This window comes from Triturus cristatus, chromosome 3_1 (genome assembly GCF_964204655.1).
Source record: "Triturus cristatus chromosome 3_1, aTriCri1.1, whole genome shotgun sequence".
Classification (NCBI taxonomy): domain Eukaryota; kingdom Metazoa; phylum Chordata; class Amphibia; order Caudata; family Salamandridae; genus Triturus; species Triturus cristatus.
In genome coordinates this window covers 207290968-207314258 of record NC_140583.1, presented here as the reverse complement: position 1 = coordinate 207314258, position 23291 = coordinate 207290968, and the positions used below count along the sequence as shown (strand labels likewise).

General features: G+C 43.6%; 1 protein-coding gene across 3 annotated transcripts in view; it reads left to right on the top strand.

The window, feature by feature from the left end:
- LOC146859932 (uncharacterized) overlaps positions 1-17087 on the top strand; it is a 253741-nt gene extending 236654 nt beyond the window's left edge. For all 3 annotated transcript variants that reach the window (XM_085643675.1, XM_085643673.1, XM_085643674.1), the window contains one exon: positions 14149-17087. In XM_085643675.1, coding sequence (XP_085499801.1) covers positions 14149-15077 — 929 coding nt within the window. In that variant the 3' untranslated portion in view covers positions 15078-17087. The remainder of the gene's footprint in view (positions 1-14148) is intronic.
- Positions 17088-23291: the final 6204 nt, after the last annotated feature.

The window sequence follows — 23291 nt, the reverse complement described above, 5'->3', positions numbered from 1 at the left end:
ATGTAGTAATGGATGCATTGTAAAGGCACCAGTGGTAATGGCATACGTGATTCTGTCATATATCCCTTCCTACCAGACTACAAAATGTACATCCAATCTCATCCACCCATCACAAGTGGATTCATATATATATATATATATATATATACATATCGCAGGAGATACATGGTAATGGTCAAGGAAGCCTGGAAGGATTTTAACATCAAACTTCATATATGGAAAACCGCAGGATTACTCAGTATTGAGGAATTAAATTTTTTGAAGACTGAGCATCCAGTGATTCCAGTAATATATTTCATTCCTAAAATCCACAAAGACATGAGTAAACCCCCTGGTAGGCCGATCATATCAGCTTGTGGTAGTATCATGGAAAACACCTCAAGATACGTGGATTATTTCTTGCAGAAGCATGTGGGGAAACTCCCGTCATACGTCCAGGATACCAGTGATTTCCTGAGAAAGATACAAGATGTAACATGGGATGCAGACTGTATACTCATCTCACTTTATGTGAAGTCACTTTACACCAGCGTCCACAAGGACGGAGTGAGAGCTGATGAATATTGCTTGAATTTAAAACCGATGTACCTTTACATGCATAACAAAATGCTGATTACCATAATTGTAACATGACTGGAAAACAATTTTTTTCTTTTCCAGAACCAGGTTTTTCTGCAGGTCAGAGGCGTTGCCATGGGAGCCTGTTTCTCTCCAAGCTATGCCTGTCTGCATATGGGGTTTTGGGACGATCAGGTGCTCATGGCGGCGCATGGTGAAACTTTTTCCAAGCATGTCCTTTGCTGGTATAGGTACATAGATGATCTGTTCATGATTTGGAGAGGAACGGAACGATATGCCCAACAATTCATAGAACAGATCAGTGGGAATAATCTGAACTTACAATTTTCGGCCCAAATGAGTAAGGAGACTGTTATCTTTCTAGATCAGGGGTCTCCAACCTTTTCTGTGTTGAGAGCTACTTCTGCTCAAGGAAAGTCCTGCTGAGCTACTAGTATATGTTATCACTGTAAAGTACTTGCAACATGTGTTAACATTACATTATGACCAGCAGGATTATCAGTAGTAATCACCCAAGCATTCAATAAGGTTACCAGCAGAAATAGCAGGAAAGCATTTCTCACTATTAAATGCCACCTCCTCACTAATGAAGTTACATTCAAGTTATCAAATGCTCTGCGGCACAGAGGACAGAACTAGAGCAGTAAGTCACCCCCTCCCCCCCCCCCCCCAACTCAGCTTGAATTAGCATTCTGCTATCAACTTTAAATGTGTTTTTAGAAATAAAATATTTTGTGTTCGTCAGCATATTAGTTATGGAAAATACTCATATTTTTTTCTATCAAATACCACTTTCCATTTTGGGCAAACAAACTCAGTTTCCAGAATAAAAATCTTTTCTAAAAAACATATTTGCCATTAAAATATCAGTTTTCAATTTTAGAAAACACACAATCCACAAATATCAGTACTATCATGTACAAATGCTTCACAAAGACAGATTCTGCTTAAAGTGCCCAGGTATTACAATCATAGGTAATGGATTTTCACCATAGCATCATGTATGCTTTTGTTATGCAAATAATGCCCATACCAGGGCCAACATACCAAGGCTGGGTGCCATAACATCCAGGATGCCCAATGTATATCAGTTATGGCCATTTTTATACAAGAAACAGTCATCATTTTGTCAGGGGGGTCTAAAAGTAGGCCAGTCAATATGTCAATGATGGCAGCCGGTATTGGAAAACGACACTAAAAAATACCCGTAATAGTCAAGGATGACCATTATTACAACATGGGCACTATTATGCCATGAACAGAAACAATTGCACCAAAGATAAAACCCTTATGATGCAGGCCAGCATACACATTTGACGGTCCTTGACTCTAGACGTAGCTTCCAGGAAACAACACTGTTTATTAGGGAGCGACACCATGTCAGACAGACGACACATAAATAAATGCCGATGAGGATATTATTTTTTATTTGCTTTGAATCCATACACTGCTCCTCTCAGCTCTTGGGTTGATCATGCTCCTAACAAATTTTCTCTCCGGCTCCTACAGTCCCACACTTTGGTGGGTCAGCCCTGAGTACTACTGTCATTCTTTGATAGTGCATTGTTCACATATGTGCTGGGACTGAAAGAGCAGGGTGTATAACATGGCCAATCTCCTTGTGATTTAGAGTTAGAGTGGTTTCAGACGTCATGTGGCAGACCCGTAACCGAACTCAGTTTGTGTTTGAGTGTTATTAAAAGGGTCTGCTATTGGTTTGGTTGGCTTTCACTCTAAGGGGCCAATTCCGATCCGGGTCGGAAAGCACCTCCGACCGAGCCGGATCCGGAGTGTTTTCCAACCGAGCCGGAGTCCTGCAGTCCGACCGACCGAGTACGATGTGGCCGTATGCTGCCGAACTCTGTTCGGACGGACTCCCATAAAAGTCACTGGGAGCCGGTCGTACGACGCGTACATGGGCTCCCATTGACTGAATGGGTACGTCGCGGACAAGTGCCCCACCTACAGTGAGTACGTGTCGGTGCCATCCGCACCGTACAGGCCTGTGTTGGGGAGACTCATGGGTCTCCCCCTGTGTCCGAGTCGTAGGGCTGCGGGTGACAGGGGGTCTGACGCGGACCCCCAAAGGCAACCACCCGGACGATTTGCGAGTCGGACACTCCGGCTCGCACAGGCTGTCCGACACGTGCATCGTACTGGCTTGGTCGTGAATCGCATCCATTGCACGCCACAGTTAGCTTACGACCGAGACGTACGGAGCGGTTCGGACCCGGAAACGAGTCGGTCGGTGAATTTCATGTAGCTCGCATCATACGGCACGTAGTTTTTCCGGCCGGATCGCGTTCGGTGCCCTTCCGACCCGGATCGGAATCGGCCCCTAAGTGTTTTGAGATGAGCGGTGCTGCCTTCTTTAATATGCATAGCCTCTCTGAGATTGTCTTGGCTTGTCTTCAACTCTGAGAGCTACTTTCAGGGTACTGGCGAGCTACCAGTAGCTCCCGAGTTACTCATTGGAGACCCCTGTTCTAGATGTAGAAGTGTTTGTGGTTAACAATAATCTGGAAACAAAGCTTCATCGGAAACCAACTGCGGGGAATACTATTCTCCATGCGTCTAGTCATCACCCCCAACACTTGATTCACAGCATCCCCTATGGGGAGATGCTGCGAATACGTAGGATCTACAGTACAGAAATGGAATATGCTCAAGCGCAGGAGGAGAGTAGAAAAAGATTCCTAGCCAGAGGTTACTCCAGGGATGTCATCAGGGTGGCTATAGAAAAGACAAACAAAAAAGAGAGGGTTGAAACATTAATAGTCAGACCCACGCCTCGCAACAGCAATCAGGAGAAGAGGGTGCAATCTGTGCGTCTCATTTTGACATATAACCGCCAACACAAAGCTCTACGCAAAATAGTTTACAAAAATTGGTTGGGCTTTAGTTCAGAATGATTCGGTTTTAGAGGGAGAATCACCAATAGCCCCAAAATCACGTTCAGAAAAGCACGCTCTATGAGCAATTCCCTCTTAAAAAGTAGTCCAGAGATTAAATCTACTGCAGCATGGCTAAATACTAGGAATGGTTTCATCAAATGCACCACATGCAAGGCTTGTAAATATGGGACAAGTAGATCATCTTATATAACTCCATTCAAACCAAAGTCCGTAGCCATCAACAAAAAACTCAACTGCAAAACATAATATGCAGTTTATGTCCTGGAGTGTCGTGTGGCCTGCAGTATGTGGGCAGTACCAAGCTGCAGGTCCATAAACGGATACTCCAGCACATCAGGGCCATCACCAACAATGATGATGCCTATCCGGCAACCAGACATTTTAAAGCCTCACATAATAACAACTTGGAGGATTTAAAATATTTTGTTATTGATACCGTCTTACCCCTTAGACGAGGAGGCAACCATGAGTCAATGTTGAGGAAACTGGAAACACGCTACATATTGGAGCTAGATAGTAAAACTCCAAACGGTTTGAATTCCAGTGAGGATTTCTTTACCTGCTTGTAATTATCATGAATTCTGTGCCTGTAACTATTATGGATTCTGTGCATTTACCTAATTTTAACATCTTGTTGGTTTTTATATGCTGCCTCATTTATTGATTTATTGTTTTAGCTTTCACACAGTGGTAATTTTTTATGTGTCAACCATGTTTCAAAATCACAGCTGTGATGGAACTGGGGGACAGTGGTTTGTTTAGTAAGCACATACAATTGTTTTAATTAGACATAGGTTAAGAACAGTGCCCACTTGGGCAGGACTCTCTCCTTTTTTTCTTTCATTGTTATGTTTTTAACTTATCAAACATTTCTATATAGTGGGATTTAGAGCAGTATTTAAACTGTGCATACTCACTTTAGAGGCATATGAGCTGAAGTAACTATTTATAATATGATTTTAGAAAATGAAATTGTTTTCTTTTAAGTCATATATAATGTTGGTTTTAGCTCGCTTTTAGCATATTTTAAACTATTCTTAATTATGCTAAGTCCTCCAAAAATATATATTCTTTTATTTATTTATTTATTTATGTATATTTATATGGAATGTTTTGTTTGTTGTCTGGGGAAATTTTTCTCGATCCAATATCATACAATGACACATTGTTTTCAAATGAGACAATAAATTGGTTACATTTTGTCTGTTCGTCTATGTCTATGAACAACTGTTTGGCACTGGCACTTTAAATAGGTGGAGGCACCACATCAGCGCGTCATGTGATCAAGGCATCGTTGATGCCGAAACGCGTAATGGCGGTGGTGCAGGGCGTTCTTGTATAAATACACATTGCACCTAATTGGGTCTGCTTTTGAATATCCGGGAGTGGATGTTGTGTGGCGAAGTCCGGTGAGAGAGAGAGAGAGAGAGAGAGATATATATATATATACATATATACATACTCCAAGTTACCCACAGGTTCTGGAAGCACTCAGGCCACAGTGTACATCCGCATACCAGCAATCACATCTCGGGCAGCCGACGCGTTTCGGAATGATTCCTTCTTCAAAGGCTTAATTTCACAAAGTACATAGTGTTTGTTTAGACCACACCTTTTATTCAATCAATTGCCTCCTGATAGGCTGCTCAGATGAGCCCTCCCTTGTAGGTATTCTGGGATATGTAGTCCACCATGTAAAAAACGTTTGTGGAATTATTTTAAAAGACCCTCCAATGGGCCCCCGAGGTGTGCGTGGTCAATTATAGGTGCACACATATATATATATATATATATATGTATCTGTGTGTATAATATGTATATAAATATATATATATATATGTATATATGTATACACATACACATATATATTACTTTATTGACCCCAATCCCTAAACTCAACCACGCCTAAACCCTAAATATACCCCTACCACCCAATACCACTACCCACCCTAAACCCTAAAAATACCCTAGCCACCCAATACCCTCACCCAAGCCTGAACTCTAAAAAAAACACACATATATATACATATATAAAAATAAGCGTGGTAAAACTTTGCGTGGTAAAGGTTTGCGGGGTAAAGTCATAACACGATAAAGGCATAACATGATATCAATCAATCAATCAGAACATTTGTAGAGCGCGCTACATACTCGTGAGGGTCTCAAGGCGCTAAGGGTGGGGGTGGGCAGCTACTGGTCGTACAGCTATGTCTTGAGGCGTCTCCTGAAGGTCAGCCGGTCCTGGGTCTTACATAGATGGGCGGGGAGGGTGTTCCAAGTCTTTGCTGCGAGGTGGGAGAAGGATCTGCCGCCGGTGGTCGTTCAGCAGATGTGTGGGACGGTAGCGAGGGTGAGGTCGGCGGAGTGCAGTTGGCGGTTCGGTGTAGAAGGACAGTCGATCGTTGAGGTATGCTGGTCTGGCGTTGTGGAGTGCTTTGTGAGCGTGGGTTAGGAGTTTGAAAGTGATCCTTTTGTTGACCGGGAGCCAATAGAAGTCTCGTAGGTGGGTGGTGATGTGGCGGGGGAGTCCAACGATGAGGTGTGCGGAGGCGTTCTGTATGTGCTGGAGTCTCCTCTGGAGTGTAGCTGAGGTTCCTGCATAGAGTGCTTTGCTGTAGTCCAGCCTGCTGCTGACGAGCGCCTGGGTGACCGTTCTTCTGGTTTCGGTGGGGATCCATCTGTAGATTTTATGGAGCATTCGGAGGGTGTAGAAGCAGGAGGAGGAGACGGCGTTGACTTGCTGGGTCATGGCGAGCGTTGAGTCCAGGATGAACCCCAGATTGCGTGCGTGGTTTGAGGGTGTCGGGGCAGCTCCCAGCATTTTCAGCCACCAGGAGTCGTACTATGCTGAGGGGGTGGAGTCGAGAATGAGGACCTCCGTCTTGTCCAAGTTCAGTTTCAGACGGCTTGTCTTCATCCATTCTGCGACGGCCTTAATTCCCACATGGAGGTTGGATTTGGCGATGGGCGGGTCTTTGGTGAGGGAGAGGATCAGCTGCGTATCGTCGCTGTATGAGACGATGTTGAGGTGGTGTTGTCAGACTATTCTGGCGAGCGATGCCATGTAGATGTTAAAGAGGGTTGGGCTGAGGGATGATCCTTGGGGTACGCGGCAGGTGATCGTGGTGGCTTTGGATCAGTACGGGTGGAGGCGGACTCTCTGGGTTCTGCCGGTGAGGAAGGAGGTGATCCAGTCTAGGGTTTTGCCTCGGATCCCTGCGTCGTGGAGGCGTGTGCGAAGGGTGTGGTGGCAGACGGTGTCGAAAGCGGACGAGAGGTCCAGGAGGATGAGGGCCGCGGTCTCGCCCTTGTCTGGTATGGTCCTGATTTCATCAGTGGCGGCGATGAGGGCGGTCTCGGTGCTGTGGTTGCTGCGGAAGCCGGATTGGGAGGAATCCAGGATATTTTTCTCCCCCAGGAAGAGGGTCAGTTGTCTGTTGGCGGTCTTCTTAATGACGTTTGCCGGGAACGGGAGCAGGGAGATGTGTTGGAAGTTCTTGAGGTCCTTTGGGTCCGCTTTGGGCTTATTGAGGAGGGCGTTCATTTTGGCGTGTTTCCAGCTCTCTGGGAATGTGGAGGTCTCGAAGGAGCAGTTGATGATTTTTCGAAGATGGGGTGTGATGATGGTGCTTGCCTTGTTGAAGATGTGGTGGGGGCAGGGGTCGGAAGGTGAACCAGAGTGGATGGTGTTCATGATTCTGGCAGTTTCTTCGTCATTTACGTTGTTCCAGGAGAGCAGAAGGTCAGTGCGATCGGTGGGTGTTGGTTCTGGGGTGTCGGCGTCTGCCGTTTGCGTCTGGGTGTCAAAACTGTTGGAGATGTCTGAGATCTTGCGGTGGAAGAAGGTAGCCAGGGAGTCGCAGAGTTCTTGTGACGGTGGGATGTCGTTGGAGCTGGGGTTGGTGAGTTTCTTCACGATGTTAAAAAGCTCTTTGCTGTTGTGTGCATGGTTGTCTGTGCGATCCTTGAAGGAGGTTCTTTTGGCGGATCTGATGAGCTGGTGGTGTCTGCGTCTGGCGTTTATGAGGGCTGCGTGGTTGTCTGGTTCTTGCGCCAATTTTTCTCGAGTTTTCTGCAGGTATGCTTGGAGTTCAGAAGTTCGTCGTTGAACCAGATGGCTCTGGTGCTGGTTTCTCTGTTGGAGGGTTTTCTGATTTGGGGGAGGGTGTTGGCGCAGTCGTCGATCCATAGCCTGAGGTTGTGGGCTGCTGCGTTTGTTTCGGCGGGCACGGGGGGAGGGTCTCGGGCGAGTGTGACGATGAGCTGGTCTTCGGTGACTTTTTTCCAGCTGTGGTACGAGATGCATTGCGGTTTGTTGTGTGCGGTGTGTTTCTCGAAGGAGAAGTGGATGCAGTGGTTGTCGGTCCAGTGGAGTTCGTGGTGTGGCTGAAGGTGACGTGGTCGCTGGTGGAGAAGTTGAGGTAGAGCGTGTGTCCAGCGGAGTGGGTGGGTGTCGTGACGAGTTGTTTGAGTCCGAGATTGGCGAGGTTGTCGATCAGTGTTATGGAGTTGTTGTCGTTGGCGCTCTCTAGGTGGAAGTTCAGGTCTCCGAGGAGTATGTGGTCTGTGGAGGCGATGGCGTGCATGCTGATGAGGTCGACAATGGATTCGCTGAACTGTGGTCGGGGGCCCGGGGGTCTGTAGACGATGGTTCCTCTGAGGGTGGTGGTGTTGTTGACGTGGATCTGGAAGTGTAGGAGTTCGGCCATGTTGAGGGCGTCTTCGGTACTGGTTGAGGCTCTGATGGGGTCCCTGTTGATGATGACGATTCCTCCTTCAGGTTTGTTGTTGTTCCGGTCTCTGCGCGTGATCTTGTAGCCGTCGGAGATGGCTATGGCTGGTGCCGAGGAGGTGGTCAGCCAGGTTTCCGTCAGGAAGGCGACGTCCAGAGCGGAGGAATCGAGCAGGTCCCAAAGTTCGACGGCATGCTTGTGGATTGAGCGGGTGCTGAGCAGTATGCCGCTGAGGTGGGTGTGGCCAGCAGTGTTGGGATGGGCAAGTCGTGCTGGTGTGCGCTGGCTGGAGAAGCTGCAGCTGCGGCAGGTGAAGGGTGATAAAGGCATAAGCATGATGATGGATGAGTGATAAAGGTATTATGTGGTAATAACCACGCTATAAAGGCGTTTTCCTGGTGTGAAGTATCATAGCATAAATTTTGCAAACTAGGTTTAATAATGAGATTGGTCAGTAGTCTTTTTTATCGGTAGCATTGCATCTTTATCTTCTTTGGGGATAACAGTTATGATGGCCTCCACTAGGGTGCCTGTGATCGGTATTGGCAAAGTGAGCAATTAGTTTGAACAGTGGTGGGATAATACCAGTGGTAAATGTTTTTAAAAACTGTACTGTATACCCATCAGGGCCTGGGGCTTTACCTACTTTGAGCTTTTTAATTGCATTAGATATTCCTCTTTTAATATAGGGCAAGTAACCAATTTCATCTTAGTTTGGGTAAATTAGCATTATGGATGTGTGCGTCGCTCAGTCGTTGGTCTATTGATGTATTGTTAGCATATAGTTTTTAAAAGATCTCTTTGGAAATATCAGCAATTTTATTCGGATTAGTGTGAACAAGTTCTTTTTTGTCCTTCATTGCATTGATAGGGTATCTTTGTAATTTGCATTTTAAGTGTGCTGCTAGTATTTTCCCAGCTTTATTAGCGTTGCATAGCTTAATGATTTTTTTTATGGACCCAAATGCCTGCTCTCATGCTTAGGATTTTGTTGTACTCGTATTTCTTCTTGACAATCTCATTTAGGATGAGGTTAGCTCTAGTGGAGATGTGTTGTTTTTCTAATTTTCTAATTTGGTTTTCTAGTTCTAATAATGTATAAGTTTCTTTGTTCAATCTAGATCTAATTTTAATAATTGTTCCTCTTATAGTAGCATTTAGTGCATCCCATCTAATTAGGTCAGAGGAATTGTTTTCATCATTTGCAAGTAAGAAGTTTTGTATAGCTTCCTAAATTAGTTAGACATTATGTCAGTGCTTGAGTATCTCATCATTGTCTCCATAGAGTTTGTTATGCATCTTGAAATGTATGTGTTATTGACAAAGTGATACAAGAGTGATCAGAGATCACTTTTGGTTCAATTTTCATTTAGTCAACCTTCCTAATTGAGTGTCCTGATCTTAGAAAGTAATCTATACGAAGGTATGAATTGTGTGGTGCTGAGTAGAAGGTATAATCTCTTCTATCTGTATTTGAGTCCTCCAAGTGTCGATTAAGGCTGTGTCTGGAACACAGATTCTTTAAAGGCTTTGTGGGTTGGTATACATCGTGGGAATTTTTGTCAAGTGCAGGATGTAGTGAGAGATTGAAGTTACTGAGATTAAACGAAGTTGAGTAGACAGGTCTTTCCAGAACGTCCAGCCGTCATTTGTTGGCGCATAGCTATTAACCACAAAGAGTAAGTATTGTTTTTGTTAAGTTTTGATATGATCGTAGGTACCGATGCCTGTCCATGCTTCATATAGATGTGAAGATACTTGCGTTATGATTGGCCCAGGTGGTTACGCATGTAGTGCAAAGGGATTAATGTGATTTTATGCCTGGAAGAGGCACCCATATATGCCTGGAAGAGGCACCCATATGAACGTGCGCAGACTTTCTCATGTGCTACTTTAAACCCAAGACATGGCGGTGGCAACCTCATTGGTTGCCTTGGATATCGAAAAGGCATTTGACACCCCGTCCTGGGAGTACTTATGGCAGGTGCTCCAGCGGATGGGACTGGGCCATAGTCTCCTGTCCAGGATCCGCCTGTTGTATGTGGAACGCAGGGCGGGGGTGAGTATCGGACAGGTAGAGTCCAACGTATTCCACGTGGTATGAGGGACTCAGCAGGGCTGCCCACTGTCCCCACTCCTTTTTGCACTTGCCAGGGAGCCATTGGTGATACATTTAAGGGCCGAACTCAATGATTGAGGTGGGAGACGTAACACTTGTTGTATCTATGTATGCAGATGACACCCTGCTCAATGTAACTGATCAGGAGAGCTCAGCGCCCACATTTGGGAAGGTGTCTGGCCTGCATGTCAACTCCCACAAAACAGTGCTCTTTCCACTGGCATCCCTAATTGACAGGGCAGAGGCCAACATACCTGCACTGGGACTGAAGTGGGAAAAGCAATAGTTGTACTACTTGAGAATACAGATAACACACAACCTACACCGACAGTATGAGTTAAATATGGAAAGAGTGCTGGATGGTCTCACAGCCTCCGTACAGTTCTGGAACACGTTGCCACTATCGGTCATGAGTAAGGTAGCATTACGTAAGATGGTCCTGCTACCCCAATTCCTCTACACTATGCAAAATGTGTTCTGCGTTCTACAGACCTCCTTGTTCCGCAGGCTGGACGGTTTACTGGTCTGTCTGGTGTGGACCGGGAAGCATAGTAAGATCCACCTGGAAGTTCTGAAGTTTAGATCAGGCCGAGGGGGGACTGGGCCTCCCGAACCTTAAGCTATATTATTTGACTGCTTCAATAGACACAGCACTGTGGTGTGACAATGGCCCTAACTGGGAGAGGGATCGGCTACCGCAGACTACCTCCCCCGGTTACTCATGCTAGGTCTCAGACTGCCGACAGGCACCTCCTTTACAGTCTCGCAGGTCGCACTAGCATGGAAGTCGGCGGTCACACACGTCTTGAAACGAGCACCCTATGCAAATCTGCACACTGGGTAAAAGAGGGGAGTCCGGGAGCTGGTGATCTTTATCTAAATTATGAATTCATGACAATGGAAGAGTTGGGGAGACACTTTGGTATTGACCCAGGGCAGTTCCTGAAATCTGAGAGTATGGCCTGGATGGTCAGGGAGATCTGGCCGACCTTCCCAAACGAGCCTAGCGAATCAAACGTTCTGAGGATGATGCTGGACACGGGGTCCATCAGAGGCATCATCTCAAGGTTATATGCCGCCCTAAAAAGAGATAGACAAACCGTCATGACGTCTATGCGGGACAACTGGCACAGGGATTTAACATTCCCTCTTTCAGAGGGGGAATGGAGTCATGCCCAAGTGCAGGAAGTGGCGAGCAATGCCAGATTTAAGTTGATACAATTTTACTATTTACACAGAACATCCGACTCCCCAACGTCTGCACAGAGTTTATCCGACTCGCTCTGCTGGATGTGGGAGATGAGGGGTGTTCCAGATAACTTCGAACACGTGACAATGGCATGCCGAGTAGTGATACCCTTTTGGGAGGAAATGGTGCAGAAGACATAGAGGGTGACGGGCATAACAATAGAAATAACAGTACATTATTGCCTGTTGGGATTGTTGCCACGCCCTAAAAGGAGTAGCAAGATGAAGTACCAGACATGGGCCACCCTAGAAAGTATTGGAGTCTTCCTGTGTGTCTGGTCCCCATTTTCCTTACTTCTCCCCTCTGCCTCACTGTGCACTGCCTGACTCCCCCACCCCCCTTCTACTTCACCCGAGGGAGATTGATCACCCATTTTGGATGACCACTGCCTCACACAGGGAGACGGGGTATCACTGTTGCACTGCAGATTTATTTGGTTTGTTAATGTTCTGACTCTGGGTATCACCCTGAAGGTTTTATTTCACACAGATGCAGGTACTGTTTTCATTGCAAAACTGAATAAAGAATTAAAAAAAAAAAAAGGTTTTGATATGATCCATCTCCCTTGTTTATCAGTTAGGTTGGAAGCCATATCTATGTTTGACTTCTTTGAAATTAGAGTTACTACTCCATTTTGATTCCCAACGGCCGAGGTGCAAGCCACATCACTAAATTGGTTATTTCTGAGTGATGAGATAGGTGTGGTATCAATCTTGGTTTCTTGAAGCAGGATACTAACGCCCCATAGTTCATGTAAGTAGTCAATGATTTTCTTTTTGTTAACTGGATGGTTGATACCTTTAACATTAAGAGATATTATCTTTATGTTCTGTCTATGGTTTGTCATTGGTATGGGTTAGGAAGTTCTTAACTCCTTTTCGGAACCTAATGGTCTTGCCAAGGGCATTGTGATGTTGCTCATACATCTAATGACTAGATATGGGTATAACTTGAGATTTACCCAGCAGGTAGTGGTCATGTAAGTATAGTTATTCATGAGGACACTCGATGTATACAAAATAATGCACAATAGTGTTAAGAGTGGTACTGCATCAACATTTAGGTGTGGAGTGCTCACTCGTAAAAGGCAATAGATTCGTCTTGAAGTATAGTTAAATAACTTTAGCAAGAACAAAAGTATTAAAACATGAATAAACTAACATAGGTAACAAACGTATTCTCGTGCCTCAACGACTGGCTGTTAAAGATGGGCTTGCCTCAGGTTACATGCAGAAAAATAGTGTTATTGTTGTCCACTCTAGGGTTTACCATCAGTGGGTCTAAGTCTCATCTTCAGCCTTCCCAGAGGTTGCCTCTTTTTCAAGGTTGTTTTGGCCATAGTCACCTTGAACGCATTTCCACCTCAAAAGCTAGTCTGGGTCATTTCGGGTACAAGAGCTACTGTTCCAGCCCTGATGGTTCTGAGGCTCTTTGAACTTAGCATCATGCATCCTACTGGTACCTCATGCTTGTTTGCACATACAGGCCTTTCAATGGAAACTGTGTCTGTAGTAGACCCAACAATGAGGAAGCCTCTTGAACAAGAACCTTGCCTCTGACAAAGTGGCTCAAAAGCTCGAGTGGAAATTGAAATCAAAGTGATAACATCTGCATTATCTCTCTGCTAGGGGGGTTATTTTTATGAACAGGAGATTAGTGTCCTTTGGTCTCCGGTGGAGAAACGCCATCATATAAATATGCTGGAGCTATATGCCATTCAATCCAAGTAGCTCTCATTACCTTTCTGCCTTCCATTAAGACAGGATGCTCACTTGCAGACAGACAGAAATACTACCGTGTACTGCAACAAGCAAATTCAGACCGGTTTCAAACTAGTTGGGTCTCGTCAGTAGAGTGCAGCATGAGTCCTACAGACCAATAAACACGGGACCCACATCTAGGCATACCCACTGCACTTAGGGTATTCGCTGCAACAACAACAAAGTAGTGGATGGAATACTTGAATTAATCTTTGCTACTTCCAGTAAAAACCTAAAATTGTCAGCCAGTTTCCTCGTCTGATGGTCGGGGAGTGACAAATGGGAGAAAATTGATGTCTGCTGGCAGGTGTGGCACTAATATGTGGATTTGTGTCATGTCCAGAAGGGGACAGAGTTACGATGGAATCTAACAGCAATATCTAAGTTAACAGCAAAAATCTGGCACCTGGGGAAATACACAAGGTGAGAAATCTACAGTTAGAGTTTCCACCAGAGACAGGGTTACAGAAGGTAAGTAACCTTTTCTGTAACACATGAACATTCTGATGTAGTGGCACACTGCTGTCTTGATGACATCTATCAATTAAATGGGCACATGCAATGTGAAATGTTTACATGGTGATAGCATGATGCAGCACTGAAAACTATGATGAATATGGGCGGTCTCCTGTTGAGCTGCTGCTGTTCATATGAAGTTTCAATGGCATTTTTGTGCTCACTTTATTGTTGCATTAACTGTGTGCTGTGGATCTATAGAACACATATAACATGTTAACTTGCCACTAATTTTTACAGTATGTATGTTTTTCATTTATGCTCCTTATTTGTCTAGGGCAAGGTATCAATGAATCAGTAACTTCTATTGAACAGAAAGGAAACCTATGGGAGGAAACTTATACTGGTAATGAAGGTGGAAGAACCTATGGCCACAAATTTGGCATTGCTAGTCATCTGGAGAGCCACCCAGTTGAGAACACCTCTACTTGCAACGAGTATGATGGCAGTTTCAATGAAACATCAAACCAGGTGAAACCTCATGCCACCAGAACACTCCAGAGACAGCATTCCTATATTGAACGTGCAAATCATCCCAATAAATCATCAGTCCAAGCTGCACAAGGGCAAATGCACACTGGAGTAAAATTGTGCATTTGTAGTCAATGCGGAAAGTATTTTAGCCAGGCACCAAACATGATCACATCACAGCAGATAAACGCAGAGCCACCAAATACATGTAATGAATGTGAAAAGAGTTTCAAGCAGTCTGTAAGCCAACAACAACAGTTTGAAAAGAACATGGGAGAGAGACACTTCATGTGCAGCGACTGTGGAAAGAGTTTCAAACAATCGCGAAACTTGATCACGCATCAGAGAATACACACAGGGGAGAAGCCCTATGCCTGTGGTGTTTGTGGAAAAAGTTTTAGACAGTCAAAAAACCTGATCACTCACCGGCGAATACACACAGGAGAGAAACCCTATGTTTGCAGTGTATGTGGGAAGCGTTTCAGTGACATGGCTAATTTAATTACCCACCAGCGAATACATACCGGGGAAAAGCCTTATGCCTGCACTACATGTGGGAAGAATTTTAGACAGCTGCCACACCTTAGCAAGCATCAGCGGACACATGCAGGTGAAACCCAGATGGAAAGAGGAGAAACTCGAAAGGAGACTGGGGACTCAAGTAGTAAATCTACTTTAAAACCAGAGCTTAGTAACTTTATGCCGTGGAACTCTTTGCAAAAAGTAATTACTTAATCCTAACCACAGATAACTTGAGCTCGAAAGGCAGCTCAATATGCAGAGTTCCCACCAGGAGATCTGTAGGTCCGATGCTCGGATGGTGACTAGGGCACATCATCATCTCATATCATTTTGATAAAATGAATGGCTTGGAGCTGGGTAAAAATAGTGATTTGTGCAGTATGCCGATTCAGTCTATGGTTTGCACCTTTGCAATTTTCATTAGAATACCCAGTGATCATAGATGTCCATAGCCAAAACAGACAATACTGTTGATGTAAAATGTTTTAAACTCCTATAGTATTCCATTATATGGTGTAACCCTGTTGTCATAATTCCAGCATAGAAGCTAGAGATGAATGCCCACGAGTTCTAACAAACCTCATATCCCAAAGGAGTAAACTCAGTGTCAAAATGCAGCAGCAATCTGTAGGCAGTTGCTTTTTTGACCTCCTTTTCGAGCAGCTTTAAATTCTTCTTAGGTTTGACCAATAGAATGGACCAAGTGTGCTTGGAAGTGTGCCATTTACAAATCCATATATGGAAAGAATATTTGAGGGAGAAACCCCAAATTCTGACTCTACTATGATTTTTTAAATACAATATGGGCAACTGCATTTGTGAGTATGTGAAGTAGTGCTCATGTAGTAATACTTTCCTTACTCAAGTGCATTTGTGACTGGCCCCAAAGCATCTACAGTGGTAATTTTCATATACAATTAGTACAAGTAGAAAGGGCAGTGCCTTTTTTGCACTTTTATTAATAGGCGGTTGTACCTTTTGGGGCCAGTCCACAAAAGCACTGGGTACATAAAGTAAAACTTCTCTTGTATTATTGCTCCAAATACTCAACTTTCTTTGCAAATTGACCCCTATAAATTATTAACCAGTCTTACGGGACTAAAGGGATTACAAATGAAATGTTTACCTCCAAATTTATGGTTGAAAAATGCTTGAGAAAGAATCTCCACAACCCTCTGCCATTGTAAAGTGGCCTAAAATCCTGCACGGGCTTTGACCTGTGTTTCTGGGCTTCCATGCCATCAAATTCACCACTCATCTTTTCCATGCTCGCCAGGCATCTGCCACATGTCCACCTCAACAGCTCCAAGTTATCTTATCTAGTTTGCTCCTAAATCCTTCCTCCTGTGCTGACTACATCACTTTGCAATATTGATTCATGATGCCACTGCAGACTGGAACTAAGGATCACTTTTAAATCTTTTCCTTTCTCTGTAGCCATATTCATAATTATCTTTGAGTGTCTCTGGTCACATTTCCTCCACTCTGTGACTATCCGGATGGACAGAATTGACTTCTTGAATGGTATTCCAGGGAATCCGTAGGTTGTTTCCACCAGTGTCCTGAAACAGGTTTGTGGGACTAATGTGACTGGGTACAAGGCAGCCAAAGAAACTGGCTGAAATGCCAATTGGCCATTTCTATACAGGTCACTGCAAAGCTCATAGCATTGGAGGAGAGTAATAATAAGTTTTGTGTGGCGAGCAGTGGCCCCCTCCGGTTTCCTTTGAAGAGTGAAAAGAAAGGGCACAAACTCTGCTGCCATAGGATTTAAAAGAAACCTTATCCATGCTTTCCGATTACTGCAACCGTGTAAAGACAACCTTCAGATAAATGGCTATTTTTAGACATCCTTACGTTTATTGAGAAAGGTACCTTCACATGCACCTGAAATTTGTGTAGTACGTGTTACATATACAGGTGCAAGAATATATCTTGAAATGTCACGTGTGTCATTCATCTTATGTAGAATATTGATTACTATAGTTCCTGCTGGTGGTGAAGTAGGTAAATCGGTTTCTGGCAGTGGAATGGCACCCTCGCTGAGGTCTTCTAACACAAAACATTGAAAAGGGTTGGATGTCAAAGGAAATTTCACAAAAAAGACAACACAAGAAGCGAAGGGAGTAGCTCCTTAAGTTGCAGCAGACTTGTGTATGTAATGCTCCCGGATTCCTCAGGCATGGACTACATTCAAATCTTATAACTAAAATAGAGATGACTGAACCTGTGTGTGTGTGGTATTTCTATAGTGTGAACCTAGTCAAAATACAGCAGAGCAATGAGTGAGAAGCAGGTTGAGTGACATGATCTATGGTGACTCCTTTGAATTAGTCTCGCTTATGTAGTTTTAATTTAGTTCCAAGCATAGTACCTGCTTTAGAGGTCAACTGAAAATAATTGTGTTACTTTCAGTCATATTACCAGAAAGGGCGCTAGACCTATTAATGCATCTTTTTAGTATGCACTGGACTCGCTATGTCAATCAAGAGTTGCACACTAAATGTGCTAATGGGCCTGTGGTTTCAACTGATAATCTAAGTAATCATCTGGGGAGAGAATACCCAACTAGCATCTTTCACCTTCAGAGGTGTGTTGCCATTCTGTTGGAGTGAAAGAAGTAATGAGAAATATGCTAGAGATTAAATTTGCCATTTACAGTTAGAATGTAGAACCACTGTACAAGCAGAGATGTTGCTACGCTCCCTCACCGGACAAAGTAAATGAACAATGAAATACCTAAAAAAAGAGAAATATCTGCATTATCGTTCTTTTTCCTGAAAGGATAAAGGAGTGGCAATAGCATTTCTTGACATGGCACGACTATAACTTTTATTGGGTCTGGTCTGAATTTGTATGCATATAATAATTTATTCAGGTGCTCTTGGAGAGCATGGCTGGGGGTGCAAAGAGCCCTTCCCCCTCGATACTGGGTATTCTTATCACTTGTGTCCAATCAGAGTCCCTTCCGCCAACTCCACCTCAAGCCTATTCACCAGAGCATGCAGTGCCACCAAGAGCATGTCCTCCGGTCACTTTAGGGGAAACGGTTGCAAAAGACGAAACACTATGAACAGATGTAGAGACAAGATAACAGAAGGGGGACAAAAAGAAGGCAAGTGGAAATCGAGCAATGCAGGTGAGTGGAAGAAATCTGGAATTCTTGATACCTACAGGGATGGAGTCTAATGGGGGAACGTGTGCAAGAGGCAGAATACAATGTGATGGAAGTCATTGAAAGAATGAAAGTGAAGGGAGAAGTCAAAAATCTAGCATGAAATAGATTTGGTTGTTGACGAAGAATGGTTAAACTTCCTCGATTGACAAAAGAGGAAAGATTCAGGAATTTAAATCTTGCAATAAGGAGGTACTGAGAGACAATTCAAAGTTTTAGACAGCACATATTTCTCACTCTGTTTGTAGTGTATTCCACTGAAGGCAAAAACATTTTTCCTGTTGCATGCAAATAATCTTAATGTGCAGTGGAAAATTCCCTTTTCATTGGTGAGATTCACTTTACACTGGTTTGTAAACATGATAGATATCTGTTTGTAGGAAATGTGTTTTAAGTGCAGCGCTTGAGAGCCATTCTAATTTTCAGGAGTTCTCCTTGTCGTTCCGCAAAACAGCGGAGGATTATCCAAATCCATTTACTAGAGTGTGTTGCATCCAGGCTCTAGCTCACTGCTGTGATGTTGACCCATATCTGGTTTGCTAAGTGGAGTACAAAATGTATTATTGAAGGTTATTAATTGACGTCACGCTGCCGAAACAAGCAATGGTCAGCAAACAGTGTTATGAAGGGGGCAGCAACATATAAGAGTACATGGAGAAAGAACTTTGAAATAAAGAGCAAAATCGACCAAGTTTGGATATCTAAAAGTGTATGATGCTAAGTTTTAAAATGTACTATATTTATTATGTATCACTTGAGAATCAGCTTAGTTGTAAAGATCGATTATAGTGGGTGCTATGATTTATGCTTTCCTTTGTGATATTGCATTATTACTTGAACACAGTGTGTTGTATTTATATCAGTTTATTGTTTTTGAAATGTGATAAACTGCTAAAAGATATTAAAATTAGATTTACCATCCTCCAAATACTAAAAACCTAGCCTTTGGAATTCAGGTCACTAATTGCAATCCCCTGAGCAGTAGTGTAGGGGGTGGGGGTACCGATCATTCTAGCAAACTTGTGTGTTTTTCCTCCTAGGCAAGTTATAATTCGGACTGTCACTACGTGACCATTACATTTGGACATACAGTATATGGTATGCTTGGTCAGAAATAGACATACTGTGAATACCTATTACCTATTCAAATTTACCTTTAAAGAGGCAAAAATTATGACATCCGTGCTAGGATAGTTGTACACCTATGATTGTTTAAAAATAGTTTCACTTGTTTTCTGCATTTCTTAACAGTGACAGGAACTGTTCATGTGGATACAATAATAAATACAACTGTCAGCATTAACCATACGACTGCAGATTGCCCTAGAGCTGCAAATTGATAGTCATGGGCTTTTTACGCATTTGTTTCTTAACATGGAACCTATTTTTCCATGTGAAGAAATCATAATCCTTCTTTTACACCCACTAAAAACATTTTTGGACACCTCGCCACACATTGCCATGCATATGTCTGCTTAAAGGTGGGATGGGTTTATAAGGGCAACATCTGTAAAAAAAAGGTTATTGGAAATGTTTGTAAATAGCCAGACTTGGTGGATGTTCACTCCATTGGTAATGCAACCTGCCATGGCACTCTAATTGGACTTCTACCCTGAAACCACACTAAGCTGTCCAGAAAATGTGTCCTTTTTTTGCAGTCATAAGTGAAATCATAACATATTTAACAACAAGCGCGCGCCTCGCGATCAAAGTAAAAAAAAAAAACAAGTTTGACGAGAGGCAGCAGGGGGAGGGGAGAGAGGAGGGGGCCTGTTTCCCTTGCTGGAGTGAGCAGGAACCATCTGTTAATTACAAACAGATGGTTTGAAAGCTTGCTCCCGCAAGGAAATCGCCAAACGTGCACGTGTTGCCATTCAAAGCAATGCAATGCGTGCACATTTTTGACTGCAAAACTGAATCGATTTCAAAAGGTCTTTTTCCTCAGCGGCGCATGCGCGCTGCGTAGGCGAGACCTAAAAAGCAGGGTGTACACTTCAGTTAAATCCATTGTGTCATATTACTAGGATCTCAGAAATATTATACAACACAGTTGTACACAATCCTAAACATTTAGAAAAGGTCTGCAGAATCTAGATAGAATGGTTGCTAAATAAAGAATGAGCTAGAATCAAGACTGGCCGACCTTGATACTAGACAGCCCTTGAATTTAGCAGTCTCCTAAGAAAAACCCAGTACCTCTGCACTTTTGTTTTTATTTTAATCAAAAACAACACTGTCATGCATCTCATATTCCATTTAGTTTGCTCATATTCATTCGGTTTCACTGAGAAGAAAAGTAGCCAGTTAATATAAGAACTACAGGATGATCTTGTTGTGGGATGGTAAAAACATACATTTTTTCAAGATTCACGTTGACTGGGGTATATTATTCTCAAAGTCATAAACCTAGTTCATGAAAGTCTGGGGGATGCATCTCTAAAGGATGCGGGGGAATACATTCAGTGTAGGAAATCGGTACTATCAACAATAGTTGAACAGTTCATCTTCAGGCTGGCAGTAGTGTAAACATGTCAAAGTTTTCCATTAATAATGTAAGTTTATGCATGGCAAAATATACTGATTGCCCTCAAAGTTATCTGACTGGCATATTTCAAACCAATGTCACTTTTCCGGTACTAACTACATCTACTACTTCCACAATAAAGTCTTCTGGAATGGGTTTGTACATTCAAAATGTCATGCACTTTTCTGCTTGTTTAATTGTGATTGTTACATTTTATTAAAACAATTACCATGGTCTTTAGTATATATCACTAAGCCTTGTGGAGTGCTAACATAACATTGTATCTTACATAACCATTTTCAGGTTTAGTGCAATTCTGATCTTACTTGCGTCTCGATTGGTATCTGGACTCTGCTTCTACCTTTCATAATCTGTTGGATAGAGGGGTTATGCTGCTATGACGGGAGAGCTATGTAGAGGCTCATTATTTTAATTTAAGTTGTTCTTCATGTGTTAAAAAAAAGGATACAATGTCTATAACCATTCTTCATGGAGCTAGGAGCAAGAGAAACCAGATGGTATAATCTTTGCTTTGGTGGAATTCCTTATGTACACCTCATCATTGGTATAAGGCAAATTCTGCACACAAAAAACAATTAAAGTATTTTTTCTTGCTGCTATCAACTAATCTTTATCTGATTTGTATAGGAAATTTTTTATAATGCAAATTGTAGGTTTATAATTGAGGTGTAAATGCTTTTATTTTTTGTACTTTAAATAAAAATATTTAACTTGAAATAGTCGTACGATATCTAAAAAAAGAAACTGTCAGCCACCATCTTCCCAATCAATCCCTGGCCACCATGGAAATGACATTGGATACCTGGCACTCGCACTCACATGCTCTGTCGAATATTGCATTCGACCAAATCGTCAACACACAGATCTGAAAAACCAAAAGCCAGCAAAGGGTCCATTAGTTCTTGGAAGCTACAAGAGACCATAAACTCCAGCGTCCTAAGGATTGACTATACAAACAACACAATGCACAGAGGATTTGTATTTGGTACCTGGGACTGACATAGGAAGGGGACTTTGAAAATGGACTTGTGGTGCTAGAACTAGTGTACACATTTAACCCTATCTAACTTTTTTTCAAATAAATGTGTTTGAGGTTTTTTTTAATTTATTTAATTATTTTTATTAAACAAAAGAGAGTCGACAGTTGTTAAACACAAATACCAATATACATACATGGAATGTTTGACACACTGTTAATACATTAGATGGTGATTTATCGACAATTATGGTGTCGTGGGATCTTCAATAGAGGGGACACATGGTGGGGTACAAATATTGCCACGATAGCCATTGGAGTTGCTCCATATAGCAGACCATTTTTTGGGGCACCCCCGTGCAATGAATACAATTTTTAGGTCTCGCTGAGCCAGCGCATGCACTGCTCTGCGAGAAATTTAGTATGTGGGTTTTCAAAGTGCTACCCCACGCTTGGCTGGCCTAGCACTTGCGTTCACGCGCGCAGCCGCCATCTGTCTTTCCTCTTTCACGGGTCATTAAGTGCATCGCGATCACTTTCACTTTTCGGCCGCACGGCCGTGAAACTGCGTCACTTTCACGGCCGCGCGGCCAATTGTTGTTAATTGAGAGAAGTTCTGCGGAACATAACCGCGCTGCTCAGGGGTTCTCCTGCTTCTCCCTTTACGTGTAGCACCATTTATGAGCAATGTCACACGGACAAATTAAAAAAAGTCAAGCAGCACACCAGAAACTTGCTGCGTCTGTCTGATGTAAGTGTCTCAGACTGCTTCAGAAGGGCTGGCAGGCAGCGTCCATGAAAAGTACCTCAGCCAGGAAAAGGTCTTCTTACTCTGGCCTTAGAGCAGCCCTGCTGATAAATGCTGTGCTCTCCACGAAGGTACAGAGCCATGCTGACGAGCGTTGCAGAGAGGGACTAACAGAAATATAGCTGCCACACTAAGAGACGCTTCTACCCTGCCATAAACCAGCAGCCAGCGCCTGCTTGTTTGTGCTTGAGGTGTCTAAGAATCGAACAAACATACATCTCTGGGTTTCTTCCGGGTTACGCACGGACTTTAGACTTAACAATCCGGAAACCGTCAGCAGAGATTCCCTCTTTGTTTCCGCCTTTTGTCTGACATTCGTGCATTAACTAGCAGAAGTTCCCAACCTCCCAGTTATATGTTTGAACTTCAGACAACTCAAACGTAAAAAAAAAAAAAAAAAACAGGTGTGGGCCATCAGGATGCGCACCCTGGTGCTGTAAAGCATCTCAGCTAAGAAGTGCTGCTACCCAAGTGCCGAATTACCTATCCAAAGTGCAGCAGCCTGAGAAGCCCTTCGGCCTAACAACTCCACGGCACCAACTCCATGGCACCCTGGCGCTGCCCAACTCCACTGCACCCTGGCGCTGCCCAACAACTCCACTGCACCCTGGCGCAGCCCAACAACTCCATTGCACCCTGGCGCAGCCCAACAACTCCACAGCACCCTGGCGCTGCTCAACAACTCCACAGCACCCTGGCGCTGCTCAACAACTCCACAGCACCCTGGCGCTGCACCCGTTACTGAGCACCCGTTTTCCGACCGCTCTTCGGAATCCAGCACCAGGTGTACTCAGTTTAGGCAGTTTACGCAGCTCCTTGTGAGCCTCTAAGCGCTGGGGTTACAATGCTGCAGAGGCACGTCACAAGGGTCACATTAAAACATCAGAAACCCGAAACATGAGGTATTTAAAATCAGATATAAG